At 43.8% G+C, this 19,298-nt stretch overlaps 1 protein-coding gene and 1 long non-coding RNA gene across 3 annotated transcripts in view; one reads left to right on the top strand and one right to left on the bottom strand.

Annotated features, from left to right (window-relative positions):
- Positions 1-5,816, bottom strand: part of DYNLL2 (dynein light chain LC8-type 2) — a 6,479-nt gene extending 663 nt beyond the window's left edge. Inside the window, exons 1-3 of one of the 2 annotated variants that reach the window (XM_073542534.1) lie at positions 5,663-5,816; positions 3,206-3,344; positions 1-3,079 (exon numbers count right to left, since the gene is read on the bottom strand). The exon at positions 1-3,079 is cut by the window's left edge and continues 663 nt beyond it. In XM_073542534.1, the coding sequence (XP_073398635.1) occupies positions 2,942-3,079; positions 3,206-3,337 (270 nt within the window). In that variant the 5' untranslated portion in view covers positions 3,338-3,344; positions 5,663-5,816 and the 3' untranslated portion in view covers positions 1-2,941. Of the gene's footprint in view, positions 3,080-3,205; positions 3,345-5,485; positions 5,508-5,662 lie in introns of those variants that run through there. The other variant, XM_073542535.1, reaches the window with a different exon arrangement.
- A 74-nt stretch (positions 5,817-5,890) lies between these two features.
- The window catches only part of LOC141047434 (uncharacterized), a 30,314-nt gene continuing 16,906 nt past the window's right edge, over positions 5,891-19,298 (top strand). Inside the window, exons 1-2 of the long non-coding RNA XR_012219804.1 lie at positions 5,891-6,122; positions 9,294-9,388. This is a non-coding gene — a long non-coding RNA (uncharacterized lncRNA). The remainder of the gene's footprint in view (positions 6,123-9,293; positions 9,389-19,298) is intronic.

Raw genomic sequence — 19,298 nt, 5'->3', positions numbered from 1 at the left:
GGTGTAGCCATTTTGAAAGCTTCATATTCACTACTCCCGTTAATAGATTTATAGGCTTTCCAAAAGTAGTTTGCTGTCCTTGTAGAGACTACAATTTACACTAGTCCAATCAGAGGGGAGAAGAAAACAAAGAAAAAAAAAAAAAAACCCACACCAAGAACTCCACTTTGGATCTGACATCTAAATTCTTGCAATGCACCTACCAATATCTGATAAACCAGAAATATTTAGTATGACTGGAGTACTTTAGCTCCATACACTAAGCACATATACTGTAAGCCTACTCAGCACTTTATTTTATTGAGGGGAACATTGTAAGTTACCTTAAGCTTTATTTTGGTTACTACCACAACCCACATGGCAGGTTGTTTGCTACGCCATCACGCCTTCATAAATGGCTTAACAGTGTCCAATCCTATTCAATTGTGTACCCACAAGGCATCGAACTTCTGCTGATCCCAGCGTCTCGCAATCGTAGACATTTTTCCAGTCTGTTGGAAAATCTGGTGACTTAAGCTTTGCCCTTCTAAACATAATAGTGGATCTGAACGCCATGTGTGACAGTAAAGAACTAAAACAGAAAAAAAAAAAAAGAAACCTATACAACTTTGATAAGTTACCATTTCCATATTATACCTTACACGCCTTCATCACAACCACTAACAAAAGGTTTACTAAAAAAAAAAAAAGTCAAACATTGGATTGTTGAGGCGTTTGTGACATTGTCCCCATGCTCACAGCTGTAAACATTTGGCTTCTAGAACAAGACAACTTATGCCATCTAATACACCAACTAGCCATAAGAACACTAGCTTGCCACTTTTAGAATTATAGGCATCACTAACTACTGCACTAGTCAATCCACATGCTTCCCCCCCCCATGAATTTCCAGGCATAAGTGGCTCTGCTGCCCAGTTTCAGATGGACATGTGATTTGTGGTATGAAGATTGCACTAGCAATACAAACCTTGTTACAGGAATAAATTTCACACTTGTCAACTCTGTGGGTAGTAATTTGCACCTGTGGAAATTATGACCTGAAAAAAGCAGATAGTCAAGGTAGTGTAAAATTGGACTGACTTTAGTTTTTTCAGACTTTAGGTCAATTAAAAAAAAAAAAAAAGCCACAAATGAAAAATTATGTAACCTAGACAGCAAGCTACACTAGACTGTACACACTTGTAAGTGCCACCCATGTAGCTTGACCAACAATAGCTTTAAAATTCTTGTTCTTAAGTTGAGTTGTGCAGAAGTTAATTATTTTAACCCCTCCACAACAATATAATCTTGAGTATTACCATAGCTGTGGTTTAACTTTCCGTTGAACTAGAAGTACCAACTTCTTGCACCATTTTTTTGTGAGCCAGTAAGAATCTTCTGAGCCAGAATGTGGTTCTTTTTCAACATCTCATAACTGAACGGCCATTGTAATTTAGTCTGCCAGCAATGTTTATATGATTAGCTATAGTATGCTTAAATCATTTAAGAGCACCTAAAAGGGGTTTGCACACCTCGAGGAATTTCTGCTGTTCCCTCTGTCTTGGATTAAAAGGTGACAAAAGCAATGTAGAGACCCCAGTAATATTTATGAACCACCAAGAACTTCCAAAATCCCTTGGAACTACAGTCCGCTGCCAGATCAGGTTACTGGGGTTTTACGCTGGAGCACTGAAGGTTGCCAGCCTCTGCTTTTGGGTATATTCACATACAAAGTCTTATCCACAATACCAGGGGGGGGGGGGGGAATAAGAATTAATAAATCTGTTTTGACCTGCTGTGCAGATTTCTGATCTGCCACATGTCAATTATTGAGACAAAAGGTTGAAATCTGAAGCACCTTAGTCCATTTGTCACCTCATCTGAAAGCAGTATAATGTAGGGGCAGACCGCTCCCCCCTCCTGTCATTCCACCAGTTTCACATGTGTTGTGTTATTTATTTTTAAAGTCAGTTAACTTGTTCTCTGAATGCTGAACTCTTAACTACACCTTCACCACTGATTGGCAGCTTTCTGCCTATGAACAGTGTTTACAGAAGGTCACCAGTCAGTGGTGGATGCATGGCTATATAGAGCTCATGAACCTGAAGGACTACTTGGCAGCAGATTTACTGGTCCTCTAGCAAGTCTCCTAACAAAGGATTTTTTATCAAAACTACAGCAAGCAGACCAGTAACACTGCTGGAACCAAAGTCTCTGCATTACGCTGTTTTCAGTTTAGGTAGTAAAAGCCTGGTGACAGATTCCCTTCAAGTCTTAGTTTTCCATTAACACCAGTTCACTAAAACAGCTTTTAAGCCATCCATGTCCCAGTGTAGCTTCATGAAAGGACAAACACCATCAGTACAAGTTGACTAGCCAGGTAGTTGCCCTTCACATACAAAAGTTTTTTTGGCATAACCTCATTAAACCAGATCATAATATTCTTCCACTGATGACCCATGCATGGGTTAACATTTGGTTAATGAAAAGCAATTAACTAATCTTTTCACTGCCATTATTGTGTAGAGTCCCTCTTCCTACAATACAAAAATATTTCACAAGTCCTGATGCTGCAGTTCGTCATACCAGCCAAATGCAACTATGATTAAAGTTATTGTGAAGGGAAAATATATATATATATGCATCACTGGCATAGTGTTTGATGTAGAATAGTTTATTTTCTTCCTGTTTAAAGGCCATTGAAAAGCATTTACAGTTTCCCCAAGTGCAATACAACAAAAAAAGGGGAAGAAAAAAAAAATAAATTAAAAAATAAAATAAAAGTAAAGAAAGCAGTAACAAAATAAAGCCGCCTTGTCTCCAGGCAACTAAACAAAAAGTTGTTTTACTGCAACATATACACATTAAATATAGTATACAGTCCATGCAGCTGCACAGCCATGTTAGAGGGGGATCCTGGTTCCAGCCATCAGTGCATTACAGTCCATGATTGTCATTCTTTCTAACCCGACTTGAAGAGAAGAATTGCAACCTGGCCCAAATAAAAATAGATGAAATGCTTTGTCTCATGTGTTACATAACTGCCAAAGTTTCTGCCGACAATGCAGTGCCAAGTCGGGTTGTACTTCTTGTCAAATTCCTGCAATTTAAAAAATAAAATATTATTGACTTCAGTCATAGCATGTAAATACATTTTTTTCCACAACCAAAGAATGGTCGTTTCTCTACTTTTGCTAGTGTAGCCATTAAACAATGTGCAACATACCTTCTTAATATAAGCTGCAATGTCTTTCTCAATGTTATATTTCTCCATAGCTTGTGTGGCACAGTCCACGGCATCCTGCTGCATGTCCTCAGACATATCAGCATTCTTTATCACAGCTTTTCTGTCAGACATGATGCACCTAGAACAGAGCAAGAGCAGGTCAGCATCAGGCGGAAAGGAGTGGCCCCCACAAATGGTTAACCCAGTTTTGAAGTGACTTTCTGGAATAACTATACAATTAGATTTTTACAACAGCAGTTTATTATTTTTTATGGAATCCTCAAGTGGTATATGCATCAGGACACTTTATACAGTTACCCAAAGCACACACTGAATGATCTGAAGAAGGGGGTGCACAGCCCGTTTTGGTCCAGGGGACCAAGTTGTCATATTAAGCCACTCGCTTATAAAAGGAGTATGTCCTGGAGACATTTAACTGCTACTAAAAACCTGACAGCAGCTGATTCATGGTGTCTAAACTACAGACAGCATGAATCAGTCTGGCTGCAAGGCTGAAGCCATGTAGGTTTTCCTCTGAAATACACGTTAAAAGAGCTTCTCTCACACCACCCTTTATAGGAGAGATTTGTCAACCACAAGGTGAAGCTAGCGGGGACAGTGCCGGATCAAGTCATCTCTAGGTATGGACGGATTCTAAAGTATATTTTCTCTGAAACACTGGAGTATTTTAGAAAAAAAAAAAAATGCACCCAGCTGCAATCAGTCAGGTTCTGATTTCTGCTGCCATTGTTCCCATTAAAGAATAGGTCATAAATGTTGGCCAAGTGGTGTTTTTACAAGCAAGACTCCCACCTGTCAAGACAATGGAGTGCAAAGTCTCCCCCAGTCAGCAAACTAAAGCAAAGCATGCAGGAGAGTCTCTATTAAAAATATGGCTACTATGGTAACAGCCTAGTGTTTCTGAAATTTCACAAACTGATCTAGAGCGCCCACTCTCCAACTCATACGCCTAAAAAGCGTCAAAAGACCAGTTTCCAGATATGGCAGACCCAGAGATGTCCCCAAGTAGTTTTCCTGTTAGATCTGCATTCCATACATGTGTTTGAGGGCACACAGTGTCATTGTGGCCTACAGGTTGTGCACCACTGACCTACAGGCTTACATTTGTTGACATGACACATTTGTTAGATTTTTAGTGCATAATCAAATGTCTTCAAGACACATTTTATATGCAGTTTTATAAGATGCTACTTGACCATTAAATCAGAACATGTATGAAGCCAAGAATATGTAGTGTAGAGTAAATGTGTTGGTACTTCCAGCACTGATCCGGTTCTCTTCTCTTTTGAGTACAATCCAGAAACTCTGGATCACATTTGGTTTAGGAGCCAGAAGTTGCTTTCACACTGTAAGCTTGCGGAGCCCTTATAGGCTTACGCTGTAATAGCAACGTCCAACTCACATATACCCAGTGTGATCCAGCAAGTGGGAATTGTAGTCATGTGAGTGAAGAGAGCACCGGAGCTGGGAACAGGAGATATGCCAGTCTGTGATTATACAGACACATTCACACTACATATACCTTTGCACAGGTTTAGGACATAAAGGGTCATAGGAGTGCTCCTTTAACCGCTATGCTAGCACTTAGTTTGCCTATGGCTTTTCCCTAGTCAAACATTGTCAGATGAAAGCCAACTTTCTACTAGTGATCTTAACTTTAGCCAGACTCCAGTAATTATCCGCTTTCAGGGCACAATAAAAGCCTCTCCATACGCTGTGCACTAGATACAGCGCCTACAGGCTGTGTGTCCATTTACACTAGTCAAAGTATTTTTGCAAACTTGGGAGTTCTGCTAGCGGCCATAAGTCAGCATCATCTGACTAATAGGAGCATTGTAAAGCCACTAGATAGAGGGATATGTGGGTCACATAGGAGCACTCAGGCAGAGCACTTAACCACATGTCCTTTGGCACTATTGGGAAGTAGCCATGTGGTGGAGCACGGACGGGGCCCAGAAGTGTTCCTCAGCTACCATGGCGGAGCCTTTAGACGTCAGTAGGATTATACAGACAGAAGCCTGCCAGGGTGCCATGTATGGGGCCTACACAGAAACATGAAGTGAGGAGACCACGCTCTGCAGTCACCAGATCACCGAGCACCATGAGAGCAGCCATTACTACACAGGGGACCCACCCTACAGGTCACATGGAGGGCCCAGCAGGCGTGTACGGGGATGGACGCCTCTCGCTGAGGTACTGGTCAGCAATGCAAGGAGCACACGAGCTGGACACAGGCCTCCGCGCCATTTCCCTCCTCACCTATGTCATCTACAGCTTGACTGGTGAACAGCAGGGCTCTCCGTGTTACACAGGACGCCCGGCCGCCCACCTTCCTGCGTAGCCGACCTCCACCCCCGCCACACAAGTTACCGCCCAAGCTTTAGCATGGGCTTTCTGAGAAAAAGCCGCAGCGGAGAGGCGCCCAGGTAGCCTCACCTGTCACAGTGTAGCGCAGCCCTCTCCGAAGCTGGACGTCTCTGTAGACCTGATTACTAGCGCTCTGACGCTCGCCGTCCCTCTGAAATAGCGGCTCCGCCCCCTGCAGTGGCTCAGCCAACCGCTCCGGCCATTGGTGGAGGCCGCGCCTCTCCCAGCACTGCCGGCATTTTCCTCTCGCGCTTCTCCGCCTACATCTTATTTCATCCCACAATGCCGCGAGAAAATTGCAGAGCCCCTGACGCCCGACGCACAGTCTCCATTCACCGAGTGTGTGAGGAAATAATGTGCAGGAATACAAGTACCAGACATGTATGGGGCCGAGGTATCTGTCCAGCTGTGCATGTGCCTAAAGCTGGCCCAGCATGTACCGTGCCTGTGAGGAAAGTGAGAGGCCTGGCCCCTTAATGGCCACGGTGCGGAGCCCACCCCTGAGGGGCAGAAGGACGACGCTCGTGAGGTGACGAATAGTGTAAACATGGGAAAGCCAAGATGGCATACGTCTATAGACGACAATGTGAAACGAGCTCATGCACAGGGCTGTATTATGGCTGAGTGTGGGCTGGTAGGGCGGCCTGTTGGATTCTGTGCTTTGCATTGTGGCTGGACGTCGCTGGCAAATGCCACATGGACAGGGCTGTCTTTGGCATTCATACAGCTGAAGCATATTAAATCGTCCCTAGGGATGAACGAGAATAGCTTTGAAAAATTCCTTATCCAAATAGCTATAACGCTTACCGAACAGCTGCCTTGGGAACCGGATGTTAGGAATCTGGGTTCTATAATGCCTATGCGGGATCCAGATTCACACATTTGTCTCCAGAGGCTAAGTCCTTTTTCCCAGCTTCTGAGCATGCCCACGGGACGAGCTCCCATTGGAGTCCAGGAGTCAGGTGCTCAGGTCCTGCTCCTGATTTCATTGGCTTAGCTCAGGGCTCTGGAGATTTCCGGCAGGTCCCGTATGCTATAAAAAGTGCGCATGGCCGTTATGCCATGCGCTAGTATTTTTTTTTTTTTTATACTGCTGCTGTGTGTATGGTGACGGATGCTTGGACTGGTGACTGACTCATTAAGAAACCCCTTCCCTCTGATATTACGTCTGTGTGAGTGAGTGGTATTCTGTCAGCACCTGCGCTAGCGCGCACAAGCTCCATCTTTCCAGCAGCTTAGCGTCCTGCATCGCGCTTGCGATATTTGCGGTTGCAGCCTGTCCAGGCGTGCGCAGTTGCGACGCCGAGCACACGTGCACACGGTAAGTCCGCCGGTTGTAGTGACTGTATTTAACTACTCCGGTTTCCGGCTACCGCACGTGTGCCGCTGAGATCCTGTGCTGTTAACAGGCTCAGCGATACTTTTGGTATTATTTTTCCCTGCAGCTCTGTGTCATTCAACAGAGCTTGCCTTTTGCACCTGGGTGAGTTAGAACCCTGTGCATATTACCGCTGTAGTGCTCTGCCTCTCTCAGCAGCGGTTTTGTCATCCACCGCACGGTGGGCCCCGAGTGGCGAAGGCACTATAATTATTTTTTTAGTGCCTTCCGCCACTCCTAACACCGGATACCTGGAATGCTCCAGATAATCAGCTGTTCGGCACCGCAGCTGCATGTGTCACGGCTCTCCATGCATGTATTGTGACTGTCATGCAGCTGTGGCACCGATCAGCTGATTATCGGGAGCACTCCAGGTATCTGATTCCCTAGGCAGCTGTTTGGTAAGCGCTATAGCTATTCAGATAAGGAGTTATCCGAAGCTATTGGATCATCACACCTCCTTACTGATAAATCAGACTAAAGGGGGTTTTACACTAAGCGATATCGCTAGCAATATCGCTAAAACGTCACTGGTTTTGTGACGTTATAGCGATATTGCTAGCGATATCGCTGTGTGTGATACTTACCTCCGACCGGCTCCCCCGCTGTCCATCGCTGATCGCGCGAGAATGTCCGGCTCCATTTCTCGTCGGGCGCTTCCTGCTGAGACTTCCTGCTGTGACGACGAGCGACGCTGGACGCGGGCGGGAGGACGCAGGATCGCTGTGTGTGAATGGTAAGTATCGTGCGCTGCGTCGCTGCTGCATCGCTGTGAGATCTTTCTGTATGAAAGCTCACTAGCGATCATTTAGCGATGCACCAGCGATCCTGACCGGGTCGGATCGCTGGTTGGATCGCTGGTGCATCGCTAAATGTAAAAGGGCCTTAAGGCTATATGCTCGCTTCACAACCCGCCTGAAAAAGCGCTAAAAAAATGAACATGTTCATTACAATGCAACAATGACTTGCTGTTCACATGTTCACTCTTTTTATAGGGAACTTGTCACCATGTTTTTCCCATTTAAAGCACCTGTATCCCTATGTAATGGAATTCTAGAATGCTGTCTGTATGTCCCCAGTGCACTCTTCATAAAACAAAAAACAGCTTTTATATTACCTACGGGGCAGGCCGGTCCGATGGGCGTTGCTGGTCCTCATGCGGCGCCTCCTCTTCTTGCACATCCTTGCATCATCCACACGGTGTCCCTGACATTGCACTCCTGCGCTGGCATACTTCTCCCTACAGGTCAGAGCAAAGTATTGCAGTGCTCATGCTCCTGCGCACTTTGGCCTTTCCCAGCTTTCGCATTACAGTACTTTGCTCTGCTGTCAGCAGGGCAGAGAAGTACGCCAGCGCAGGAGCGCAATGCCAGGGACACTGTGTGGATGATGTAAAACGCGTCATCCACACAAAGCAAGAAGAGAAGATAGAGGTGTCGGATCAAGACCAGCGACGCCCATCTGACCAGATTGCCCTGTAGGAGATTATAATAAAAACTACTGTATTTGTATTTTTTTTTATGGAAAGCACGTTGGTGACATATATACAGCACTCTGGCCCTACTTTCTATAGGAAAAACTTGGTGATAGGTTCCCTTTTTACGCAAAAGATGTCAGAAACGAAAGGACGCAAAAAAAACTCCTTTAGGACAAAAGACGCTGTGGTGTCCTGCAGTATCTTCTGATCATTATCAGTATGCAAATAGTGCTGAGTTCAAAATTTACCAATGACAACATCTGCAAGCAGTTTGTATGTTCTCCCAATGTTTCCGTGGGTTTCCTCTGGGTTCTCCAGTTACCTTCCAAAGACATACTGAAAGGGAATGTAGATTGTGAGCCCCATTGTGGACAGTGATGATAATGTATGTAAAGTGCTGTGGAATATGATAGTGCTATATAAGAAAAGCATAATAAAATTATTCATAAATACATTACCAGAACCACTATCAGTACGTGAATACTGCAGGAGAACCACGAGTAGCACACCAAGAATTGTACAATGATGATGGATAACATCCAGCATATACAATTATATCGTACGAAACGCCAACTCTCAGTATGTGCTTAACCCCTTTATGACCGGAGGTATTTTTGGTTTTGCATTTTTGTTTTTTGCTACTCTTCTTCTCAGAGCCATAACTTTTTTATTTATCCATCAATATGGCCAGGCGAGGGCTTGTTTTTTGCGGGACAAGTTGTACTTTTGAATGACACCATTGGTTTTAACATATTTTGTACTGGAAAACAGGAAAAAAAACTCAAAGTGCCGTGAAATTGCAAAAAAGTGCTGTCCCACAGTTGTTTGTTTGTTTTTTTTTCTAGGTTCACTAAATGCTAAAACCGACCTACCATTATGATTCTCCAGGTCATTAAGAGTTCATAGACACCAAACACGTTTAAGTTCTTTTTTATCTACGGTAAGTGGTGAAAAAAATTCCAAAGTTTGTTAAAAAAAAAAATTGTACCATTTTCCGATACCCGTAGCGTCTCCATTTTTTGTGATCTTGGGTCGGGTGAGGGCTAACTTTTTTTGCGCGCCGAGCTGACGTTCCTAATGATACCATTTTGGTGCAGAATGCCGATACAATCTTTTGATCACCTGTTATTTCATTTTAATGCAATGTCGTGGCGACAAAAAAACGTAATTATGGAGTTTTGATCAAATAACTGTTTTGTGTATAAATATGTGATTCTTCAGATGTTTTATTAGTCAAGCCTGATGAAGAGACCTGAGTAGTCTCGAAAGCTTGCAATGTGTTACCATCTTTTCAGTTTGCCATTAAAAGGTATCAACCACTGAGGACTCTCAATTCTAAATATTCTTTGATCAAATAACTAAAAATTGGCATGTGCATATGTATTCATATTCACCCCTTTGCTATGAAGCCCCTAAAAATTTCTGGTGCAAGCAATTACCTTCGTAAGTCACATGCTTAGTCCACCTGTGTGCAATCTACGTGTTACATGGTCCGTAAGTATATGCACACCTTTTCTGAAAGGCAACAAAGGCTGTAACACTATTGAGAGGCATCACTATCCAAACAACACCACAAAAACAAAGGAGATCTTGCTAAATGAAATTCTCACCACACAATTGGTAACAATCCTGGGAAGAATTGGAAGCATTTAAAGAGACCAGGGTGGATAAAAATAGAACTAAATCACTTGTTAAAAAGGAAAACAGAAATGTACCATTTTGACACAAAAAAACTGGGAAAACTTATTGACTCGAGGGTAGGAAATGCAGCAGCTACTGGTAAATTTCAAAAATAAAAAATACCAATTAAAGTAAAATTGAGACATCAGTAGGTTAAATGTTTTTGAATATCCATATTGAATTAGTAGCCCCATACAATGCTCCATACAGGTCATGATGGCCCCATAAGATGCTCCATACAAAATACACCCCATATAATGCTGCACAAAGGTTCCATGGAATAAGATGTTCCATGGAATAATGTGCCCCATATGCTGCTCCATGAAGGTTATGGCCCCCATAAGATGTTCCATAGATGATGCCCCATATGCTGCCCCATAAGATGCTCCATAGATTATGCCCCATATGCTGCCTCGTAAAATGCTCCATAGATTATGCCCCATATGCTGCTCCATAAAGGTTATGACCCCATATGCTGCTCCATAGATTATGCCCCATATGCTGTTCCATAGATTATGCCCCATATGCTGTTCCATAGATTATGCCCCATATGCTGCTCCATAGAATATGCCCCATATGCTGCTACGGATAAAAAAGAAAAATGACATACTCACCTCTCGTCACTGGGGGCCAGTTGCTGGTGTCCTGAACAGGCGGGGACACCTGCGCGCTATGGGGGACAGGTGCCAGTGTCAGCCCTGGCTCACCTGAGATATTTACCTGTCCCCGTTCCACCGCTGCGCGCCGCTCTGTCTTCCTGGTGCCTCTGTCAGTGACTGTTCAGGCAGATGGTGCAGCGCGCGCTAACTATGCCCTCTCACCTGAATGTCACAGACAGAGGACGCAGAGGACAGAGCAGCGCGCGGAGGTGGAAAGGGAACAGGTGAATATCGCATATACTTACCCCCTCCTGGCACGGTCTCTGCAGCCACTATTTCTCCCACGGTTTACGGCAGCTCTTCCTTCAGCGGTCGTGTGGTACCGCTCATTAAAGTCATGATTATGCTCATGTTCATTACTTTAATGAGCGGTATCACATGACCGCTGAACACAGGCGCCGGAGACCTTGGGAGAAGCAGGGGGCTGAAGAGCCGCACCAGGAGGGGGTAAGTATGATGTGACGCTCCCCCGCCGACCCCTTGGCTTATATGACTCGAGTATAAGCCGAGAGGGGGTACTTTCAGCCTTAAAAAATGGTCTGAACATGTCAGCTTATACTCGAGTATGTACGGTATATCAAATGGAAAGAAGGGGGCATATCTAAAGAAGAATATATTGCTGTTTTCAGGGAATGCAGGTCACTCGATTCCCTTCAGAGCGGGCTAAGGTGGGGTTCATCATCTCCCTTCTGTCAGGCTGGGCTTTGGAATGGGCCACCCCACTGTGGGAGCGTGGTGACCCCGTGGTTCTGAGTGCTGCCCAGTTCCTGACATCCCTAAAACAGGTCTTCTTGGGGCCACGGGTCACACACGACACCTCTCTTCAATTATTGGCCTTAACACAGGGTTCGCTCTCAGTCAGCCATTATGCCGTCCACTTCCGGACACTGGCTTCCGAGCTGGAATAAGGTACTCATCCCTGTGTTCTGGAGAGGTTTGGCGGAGCACGTTAAGGATGCTCTAGCGACCAGGGAGGTTCCCGTTAGTCTGGAGGAGCTGATTACCATCTCCACCCGCATAAATCTCCGTTTTACGGAGCGCGGGTTGGAGTGTTCTCAGTCCAGACCGAGGGTTAGGTTGGCTCCCGTCTTCTCTAGACCTCTGCATCCACCCAATCTGGGAGTTGTGCCTCCGGAGGCCATGGATGTGTCTCGCACCGGTTCCAAGTCTCGCTCGGTGCGAACCTCCATACGTTGTTGTCGATAGACTGGTCACCTGGCCAGCAGGTGCCCTCTGCGGTCGGGAACTGGCCGCATCTAGTGGCAGTCGGAGGAGGCCTACTAGACACTGGAACTTTCTCCTTCAAACTGTCCTTCAGAGGGACGTTAGAGAGCTGTACTTCCACCTGGGAGGTAGAGGTCTGCGTTGGCTCTGGGGCGGAGGGAAACTTTATGTCCTCGGCCTTCGCCCAATGGCACGCAGTTCCCTTGGTGCCACTTCCTCACCCCGTGACCATCAGGGTGGTGAACGGTTCGACCTTACCATCCCAAATCACACACCAGACAGCTCCCCTTGGGCTCTCGCTATCCCATCACGAGACGTCTCTTCTCATCAAGCCCAAGGGCATCGAACAGGTCCTCCTAGGAGTTCCCTGGTTGCGTTGCCATTCTCCCCATATAGAGTGGTCCTCGGGGAGAATACTGGGTTGGAGCAAGTCCTGTGAGGGTAGGTGCATGAGAGACTGCATTCAGAAATCCTTCACCGAGGTTCCCGCGGATCCCCCCGCACTCCCAAGGCACTACCAGCAGCACGTGGACGTGTTCTCCAAAAAAAGCTGCTGAGACTCTTCCGCGCCATCGTCCCTACGACTGTCCTATAGACCTTTTGCCAGGCGCAGAGCCTCCTCGAGGTCGCGTATATATCCCCTGTCTCTCCCGGAGACGGAGGCCATGTCACAATACATCTGGGAGAACCTGGCAAGGGGATTTATTAGGAAGTCTGTGTCACCAGCAGGGGCATGGTTCTTCTTCGTACAGAAGAAGAGTGGAAAGCTGCGCCCTTGCATTGATTACAGGGGTCTTAACGCTATAACCGTCTGTGATACTTATGTGATATGAATGATGTATGATTGATATTAGAAAAGGTATCCAGATGGTAGGTAGGTGATCACGGGTCTTATTATTCCTTTTCAAAAGTATTCAGTACAACATTACAAGAGACTGGGGATTTGACCGCTGAATGACCTCTCTGAGTACATGATTAGAACATGCATAAGGAATGTGAAAAACAACCATACAGCGCTTGCGTAACACGAGCAGAGCACGAGTTGAAATGTTCAACTGCGCAGCTGTACAGCTTGTGTAAACATTACTTGTAGACGTAGTGTGCAGGACTAGATTCATATCTAGGAACAGTTTGTATATAACCGAGGGAATTTCCACTGGCGAGTAGGGACGTTCCAGGAGACTTATGGATGCATATCTTCTGTGATGGAGTTTTACGGGATATTTCCTCCTTGCCAATCGAGTCCCCCGATAGAGGAGTGATGCTACAATATCCAGTAATATATTGATGCTTACTTTCTCTATGAATAGATGATGTATTGATCATGTAATGTTAGACTAGTGCTGCTAAAATTCATGTGCAAATTTATGTTAATTCATTAATATCTCTGATTTCAATAGAATAAAATACTATTGTTTTACTGAGCACAGACTTCTTGTCTCTTGCCTAATTAGTATATTAGTGAGCGCTACGTATGTAAGGACCATAAGTCCATCATATTGACTCGGTAAGACATAAATTGGCGTAGTCTGCAGGATTTTTCTTTAAACACAGTTTTGTTATCACAAATATATAGTTGGCACTTTTTTTTTGCCAATAATAGTGACAATGTTTAGGAAACGAAAAGAAAAACAAGATGATGTTGTAGAGGTGCCTGGCTGGACCATGATATACTGGTACATGAATTGAGTAGCTCTGGGCTAGCAGAACAATGGTCGAGTAAGCTCAAAGGTAGTGAACCCACTGATATTGTTGAAGTACTCAGGGGGGGTCCCCGCAAAGGCGGGTGATGTAGTGTCGTTTGGGCGACGAACCTGGATCCTGCTCAGTGCATATCGCGCGATGCATAAGAGGAATCAACAGATGCAGAGAAAATGTTCTCAGTTGGAACAAAAAGTGATAGAGTTAGGTGGGCAGAAAGTGGTGCTGGATTGTAATACCCGGCTGGTTAAAGATAAGTTGGAACACTATCAGAATGATAAAGGTTGCTCAAAATAAATATCGTAAGCGGAAAGGAAAAATCAACAAAGAAAAAGTTTATAAAAGCATAGCCAGTGCATCTGTAAATTGGGACCCGGATAAATGGGATGGGGTTGTGTGGGATACCTCTTCTTCAGATGACTGGGAGAACCCACCAGCCCGTTATTGATCCCCCAAAGGGTTCATCAAAAGTAAAAGCTAATCCAATTCAAAGGCGTATGGAACGCACGGAAAATGAAATAATCCGGGAACAAGCCCGTGATGCAGCTGGCCAGCTTCAATTTGAGGCTGACGGACAACCCCTTATGGTAGACCGAAGTGTTCCCGATACCCGAACCAGAGTCTCCACCGAAGATTATACTCAAAATGAGGTAGACAGCATTCTATCTCAGTTTAAACAAAGGCCAGGAGAGTCAGAAATTGCTTGGTTAGTTAGGATGCATGATTTTGGAGGAACAGGGATAAAACTAGATTTTCAGGACATCACTAAATTTGGTACTCTTTCCCGGGATCCTGTGATCCAGAGATATTTCAAAAACTATTTCAAGGAGAATCAAGAACAATTGCAAAATATTGTAATTATTGTAGCCAGAGCTATAATGGATAAATATCCTACAGAGGCTGACATACCAGTCAATGATAAACCATGGTATACTCTCTGTGATGGTATTGAAAGATTGAAAGAAGAAGCTATGCGGAGTGCAGTTTCAGTGTTAGCTGTAGAAGAAGAATATACAGAGTATCCAATGACTGCAAGCATGAGGAGTCGGTTGGTAAAGACTGCTCCTCCTGCATATAAAGCTGTGATATTGACCTTAACAGTGGCAATGACAGGAGAACCAGTGAGTAGAGTGATTACTCGAATGAGGGAGTTGCAGGATATGGGTGACTGGAAAGCTGCAGCCCAGGCATCCTCTCCTCAAAATCCCTCCCAAACACACCCAGGTAATAGTAAACCCTATAATTCAGAATGAAAGAAAGAAGGGAACCCCTCTAATCCGGATCAGGTATCCTGGAGGGAAATGTTCCAGGCATTATTGAAAGCTGGAATGAGTAAAGAATCTATAGATGGAAAACAGACAGGTGAATTGTGGAGATTATATAAGCAGAAAGTGTTGTCTGCTAAAAAGGTGGATGCTAAAAAAGAAGTTGGTCAAGAGAAGGAGAAAGCTGTTAAAATTCCAACAGCACCTGAGAAAGTGTCATGGGAAGACTTTAAAACAGTCTATCCTTGGGAGGAACTGGCTGCAGCAGTAGCTACTCGGGTAAGTGATGGGGCAGGAATGCCTATGAGGCAGCCATGGGAAAAAATTCTGATGAAGAGATATCATGGGTAGCCAGCCAAGCCCCCTTATGGATAAAAAGTGATCAACGTCCATACGTAAATTTAAGTATCCATTGGAAAGGGGGCAATGTATAAAGGGTTCCCGCATTAATTGATACTGGGGCGGAGGCTACCTTAATTTATGGAAATCCAAACAAATTCAAAGGTCCGAAAATTAAAATTGCAGGATTAGGAGGACAAGTTATCACTGGGGTCCAAACACAAGTTGCCCTGAAAATAGGTAATTTACCAATAAGGAATTATCGAGTTTTAGTAGTACCTATACCAGAATATATTTTGGGAATAGATGTTTTGAAAGGGATGACGATAAATTTGGCTGAGGGAAAATTTTCCTTCGGAGTCAGAACAGGTGAAATCCAAATGAGACCTGTGGTAGTTGGAAAAGTGAAAATGCCACCTATACATGTTCCCCCGGCTACAAAAATGGTAGCTATGAAACTACCGAATTCCGGGAGGACGTAAGGAAATTACTGAAACAATCAAAAATTTGGTTGACGCTGGAGTAATGCGTACAACCACCACTGCTTGGAACAATCCTGTCTGGCCAGTGAAAAAGAGTGATGGCTCCTGGCGTATGACTGGATTATAGAGAATTGAACAAATATACTCCCCCACTAACAGCTGCAGTACCGGACACTATTACTATAGTAGAAAATGTGCAAAGTCATAGCGGTACCTGATATGCAGTGATTGATTTGGCTAATGCGTTCTTTACAATTCCCATAGAGGAAAAAGCTCAAGATCAATTCGCATTTACCTGGTTGGGAAGACAATACACTTTTACCAGGTTGCCACAAGGATGGCTACACAGTCCTACTATTTGTCACCGGACGGTGGCAGAACACCTGGATGAGTTTCCTTTGCCCTCTGAAATGCAATTTTCACATTATATCGATGATATAATGATACAGGGTAGTGATGAACAGTCAGTGAAGGAACAGTTGTATAAATTGATATCTCACATGCGAAACAAGGGATGGGAGATTAATGATGCTAAGGTCCAAGGACCGTCTCAAGTTGTAAAATTTTTAGGAATTCAGTGGAACAAAGGACATAGGGAAATCTTGCCAAAAGCTAAACAGAAAATCATCAATTTCCCTACTCCTAAATCTAAGCATGAAACTCAATCATATATTGGATTGTTTGGATTTTGGAGACAACATATACCTCATTTGGGACAGATGCTAGCTCCATTGTATAAAGTGACTTAAAAGAAATATGAATTTCATTGGGGAGAGGAACAACAAACTGCATTTGAAATGGTGAAAGAAGCCATACAACAGGCTGTAGATTTGTGGCCAATGATGACGGGGAGTGTAGAATTACATGTATCAGTGCAGAATTTGTATGCCAATTGGTCACTTTGGCAGAAACAAGGGGGAAAAAGAGTCCCCTTAGGGTTTTGGAATCGAAAACTCCCCGATGCTGGAGACAAATATACTCCATTTGAACAACAATTGTTGGCCTGCTATTGGTCATTAGTGGAAACTGAACAATTGACTTTAGGACATGAGGTTCTTTTAAGACCAGCAATACCCATCATGCAATGGGTATTATCTAATCCTAAAACAAATAGGGTAGGACACGCACAAGAACAAAATATCCTAAAATGAAAATGGTATATTTCTGAAAGAGCAAAGAAAGGTGAAGGCGGGATCGCCTCCCTTCATGAGAAAATAGCGGAGATAGGGGAGGGAGTGAAGTCCCCTTTACAATCTACTATGTTAGAGGAATCTCCTGTCAAATAGGGAAAATCGTATGAAGATCTAACTGAGCAGCAACATGCTTGGTTTACAGACGGATCAGCCCGATATGTCAATGGAAAACGACATTGGAAAAGTGTGGCTTATAACCCCAGATTGGAAAATCATCTGGTCATGGAAGGTCATGGTAAAAGTAGTCAATATGCAGAATTGTATGCTATCTTTTTGGCATTAAGTTTTGAGCAAGGAAGGGAATGCCATCTCTTCACAGACTCATGGTCTGTAGCTAATGGACTTGCAACTTGGATGATGGGATGGAAAAAGTATAATGGCTCATTCATGGTAAGGAAGTGTGGGGGAAGGAGGTGTGGGAGTTTATAGAAGAAATGGTACAAACCACACCTACTACTGTTTTTCATGTTGATGCACATATGCCTGCTGACTCACTTGACCGTTTGTTTAATTCTGAAGCAGATAAAGCCACTGCCATTAGGCAAACTTCGGAAGTTGATCAAGATAAAGAAAAATGGCTGCACGGTACAGCTGTTTGGGCGCACAACAAAAGTGGACACCTGGGAGAAAAGGCCACTTACAGGTGGGCCCAAGAAAGAGGTGTCCCCTTAACCATGGACATAATTAACCCCTTCATGACCCAGCCTATTTTGACCTTAATGACCTGGCCATTTTTTGCAATTCTGACCAGTGTCCCTTTTTGAGGTAATAACTCAGGAACGCTTCAACGCATCCCAGCGATTCTGAGATTGTTTTTTCATGACATATTGGGCTTCATGTTAGTGGTAAATTTAGGTCGATAATTTTTGCGTTTATTTGTGAAAAAATCAGAAATTTGGCGAAAATTTTGAAAATTTCGCAATTTTCAAATTTTGAATTGTTCTGTTAAACCAGAGAGGCATGTGACACAAAATAGTTACTAAATAAGATTTCCCACACGTCTACTTTACATCACCACAATTTTGGAAACAAATTTTTTTTTTGTTAGGAAGTTATAAGGGTTAAAAGTTGACCAGCGATTTCTCATTTTTACAACAAAATTTACAAAACCATTTTTTTTAGGGGCCACCTCACATTTGAAGTAATTTTGAGGGGTCTATATGGCAGAAAATGCCCAAAAGTGACACCATTCTAATAACTGCACTCCTCAAGCTACTCAAAACTACATTCTAGAAGATTATTAACCCTTCAGGTGCTTCACAGGAACTAAAGCAACGTGGAAGGAAAAAATGGACATTATAATTTTTCCAACACAAATTTTCTTTTAGCATCATTTTTTTCATTTTCACATGGAATCATAGAATCGTAGAGTTCGAAGGGACCTCCTGGGCCATCTGGTCCAACCCCCTGCTCAAAGCAGGATTCGCTAAATCATCCCAGTCAGATGTCTGTCTAGCCTCTGTTTGAAGACTTCCATTGAAGGAGAACTCACCACTTCTCGTGGCAGCCTGTTCCACTCATTGATCACTCTAACTGTCAAAAAGTTTTTTCTAATATCTAATCTGTCTCTCCTCCCATTCAGTTTCATCCCATTGCTTCTAGTCTTTCCTTGTGCAAATGAGAATAAAGTTGATCCTTCTACAATGTGACAGCCCTTTAGATATTTGTAGACAGCTATTAAGTCTCCTCTCAGTTGTCTCTTTTGCAAACTAAACATTCCCAAATCCTGCAACCCTTCCTCATAAGACAGGGTTTGCAGACCGGTCACCATTCTGGTCGCTCTTTTCTGAACTTGCTCCAGTTTGTTGATGTCTTTTTTTAAAATGTGGTGCCCAAAACTGGACACAATATTCCAGATGAGGTCTGACCAAAGAGGAGTAGAGGGAAATAATGACTTCACGTGATCTAGACTGTATGCTTCTGTTAATACATCCTAGAATTGCATTTGCCTTTTTTGCTGCTGCATCACACTGTTGACTCATATTCAGTCTGTGATCTATTAGTATACCCAAGTATTTTTCACATGTGCTGTCACATAGCCCTATTCCTCCCATTCTGTATGTTTTTTTCATTTTTATTGCCCAGATGTAGTACTTTGCATTTCTCCCTGTTAAAAACCATTCTGTTAGTTGCTGCCCACTTCTCCAGTTTATTTATATCTTTTTGAATCCTCTCTCTCTCTTCTCTAGTATTAGCTATCCCTCCTAGCTTTGTGTCATCAGCAAATTTAATCAGTTTACCCTCAATTCCTTCATCTAAATCGTTGATAAAGATGTTGAACAATACAGGGCCCAGGACAGAGCCCTG

This window comes from Dendrobates tinctorius, unplaced genomic scaffold, assembly GCF_039654945.1.
Source record: "Dendrobates tinctorius isolate UK_male_01 unplaced genomic scaffold, ASM3965494v1 ptg000127l, whole genome shotgun sequence".
NCBI lineage: Eukaryota > Metazoa > Chordata > Amphibia > Anura > Dendrobatidae > Dendrobates > Dendrobates tinctorius.
This window is presented reverse-complemented; position numbering and strand designations above follow the sequence as displayed.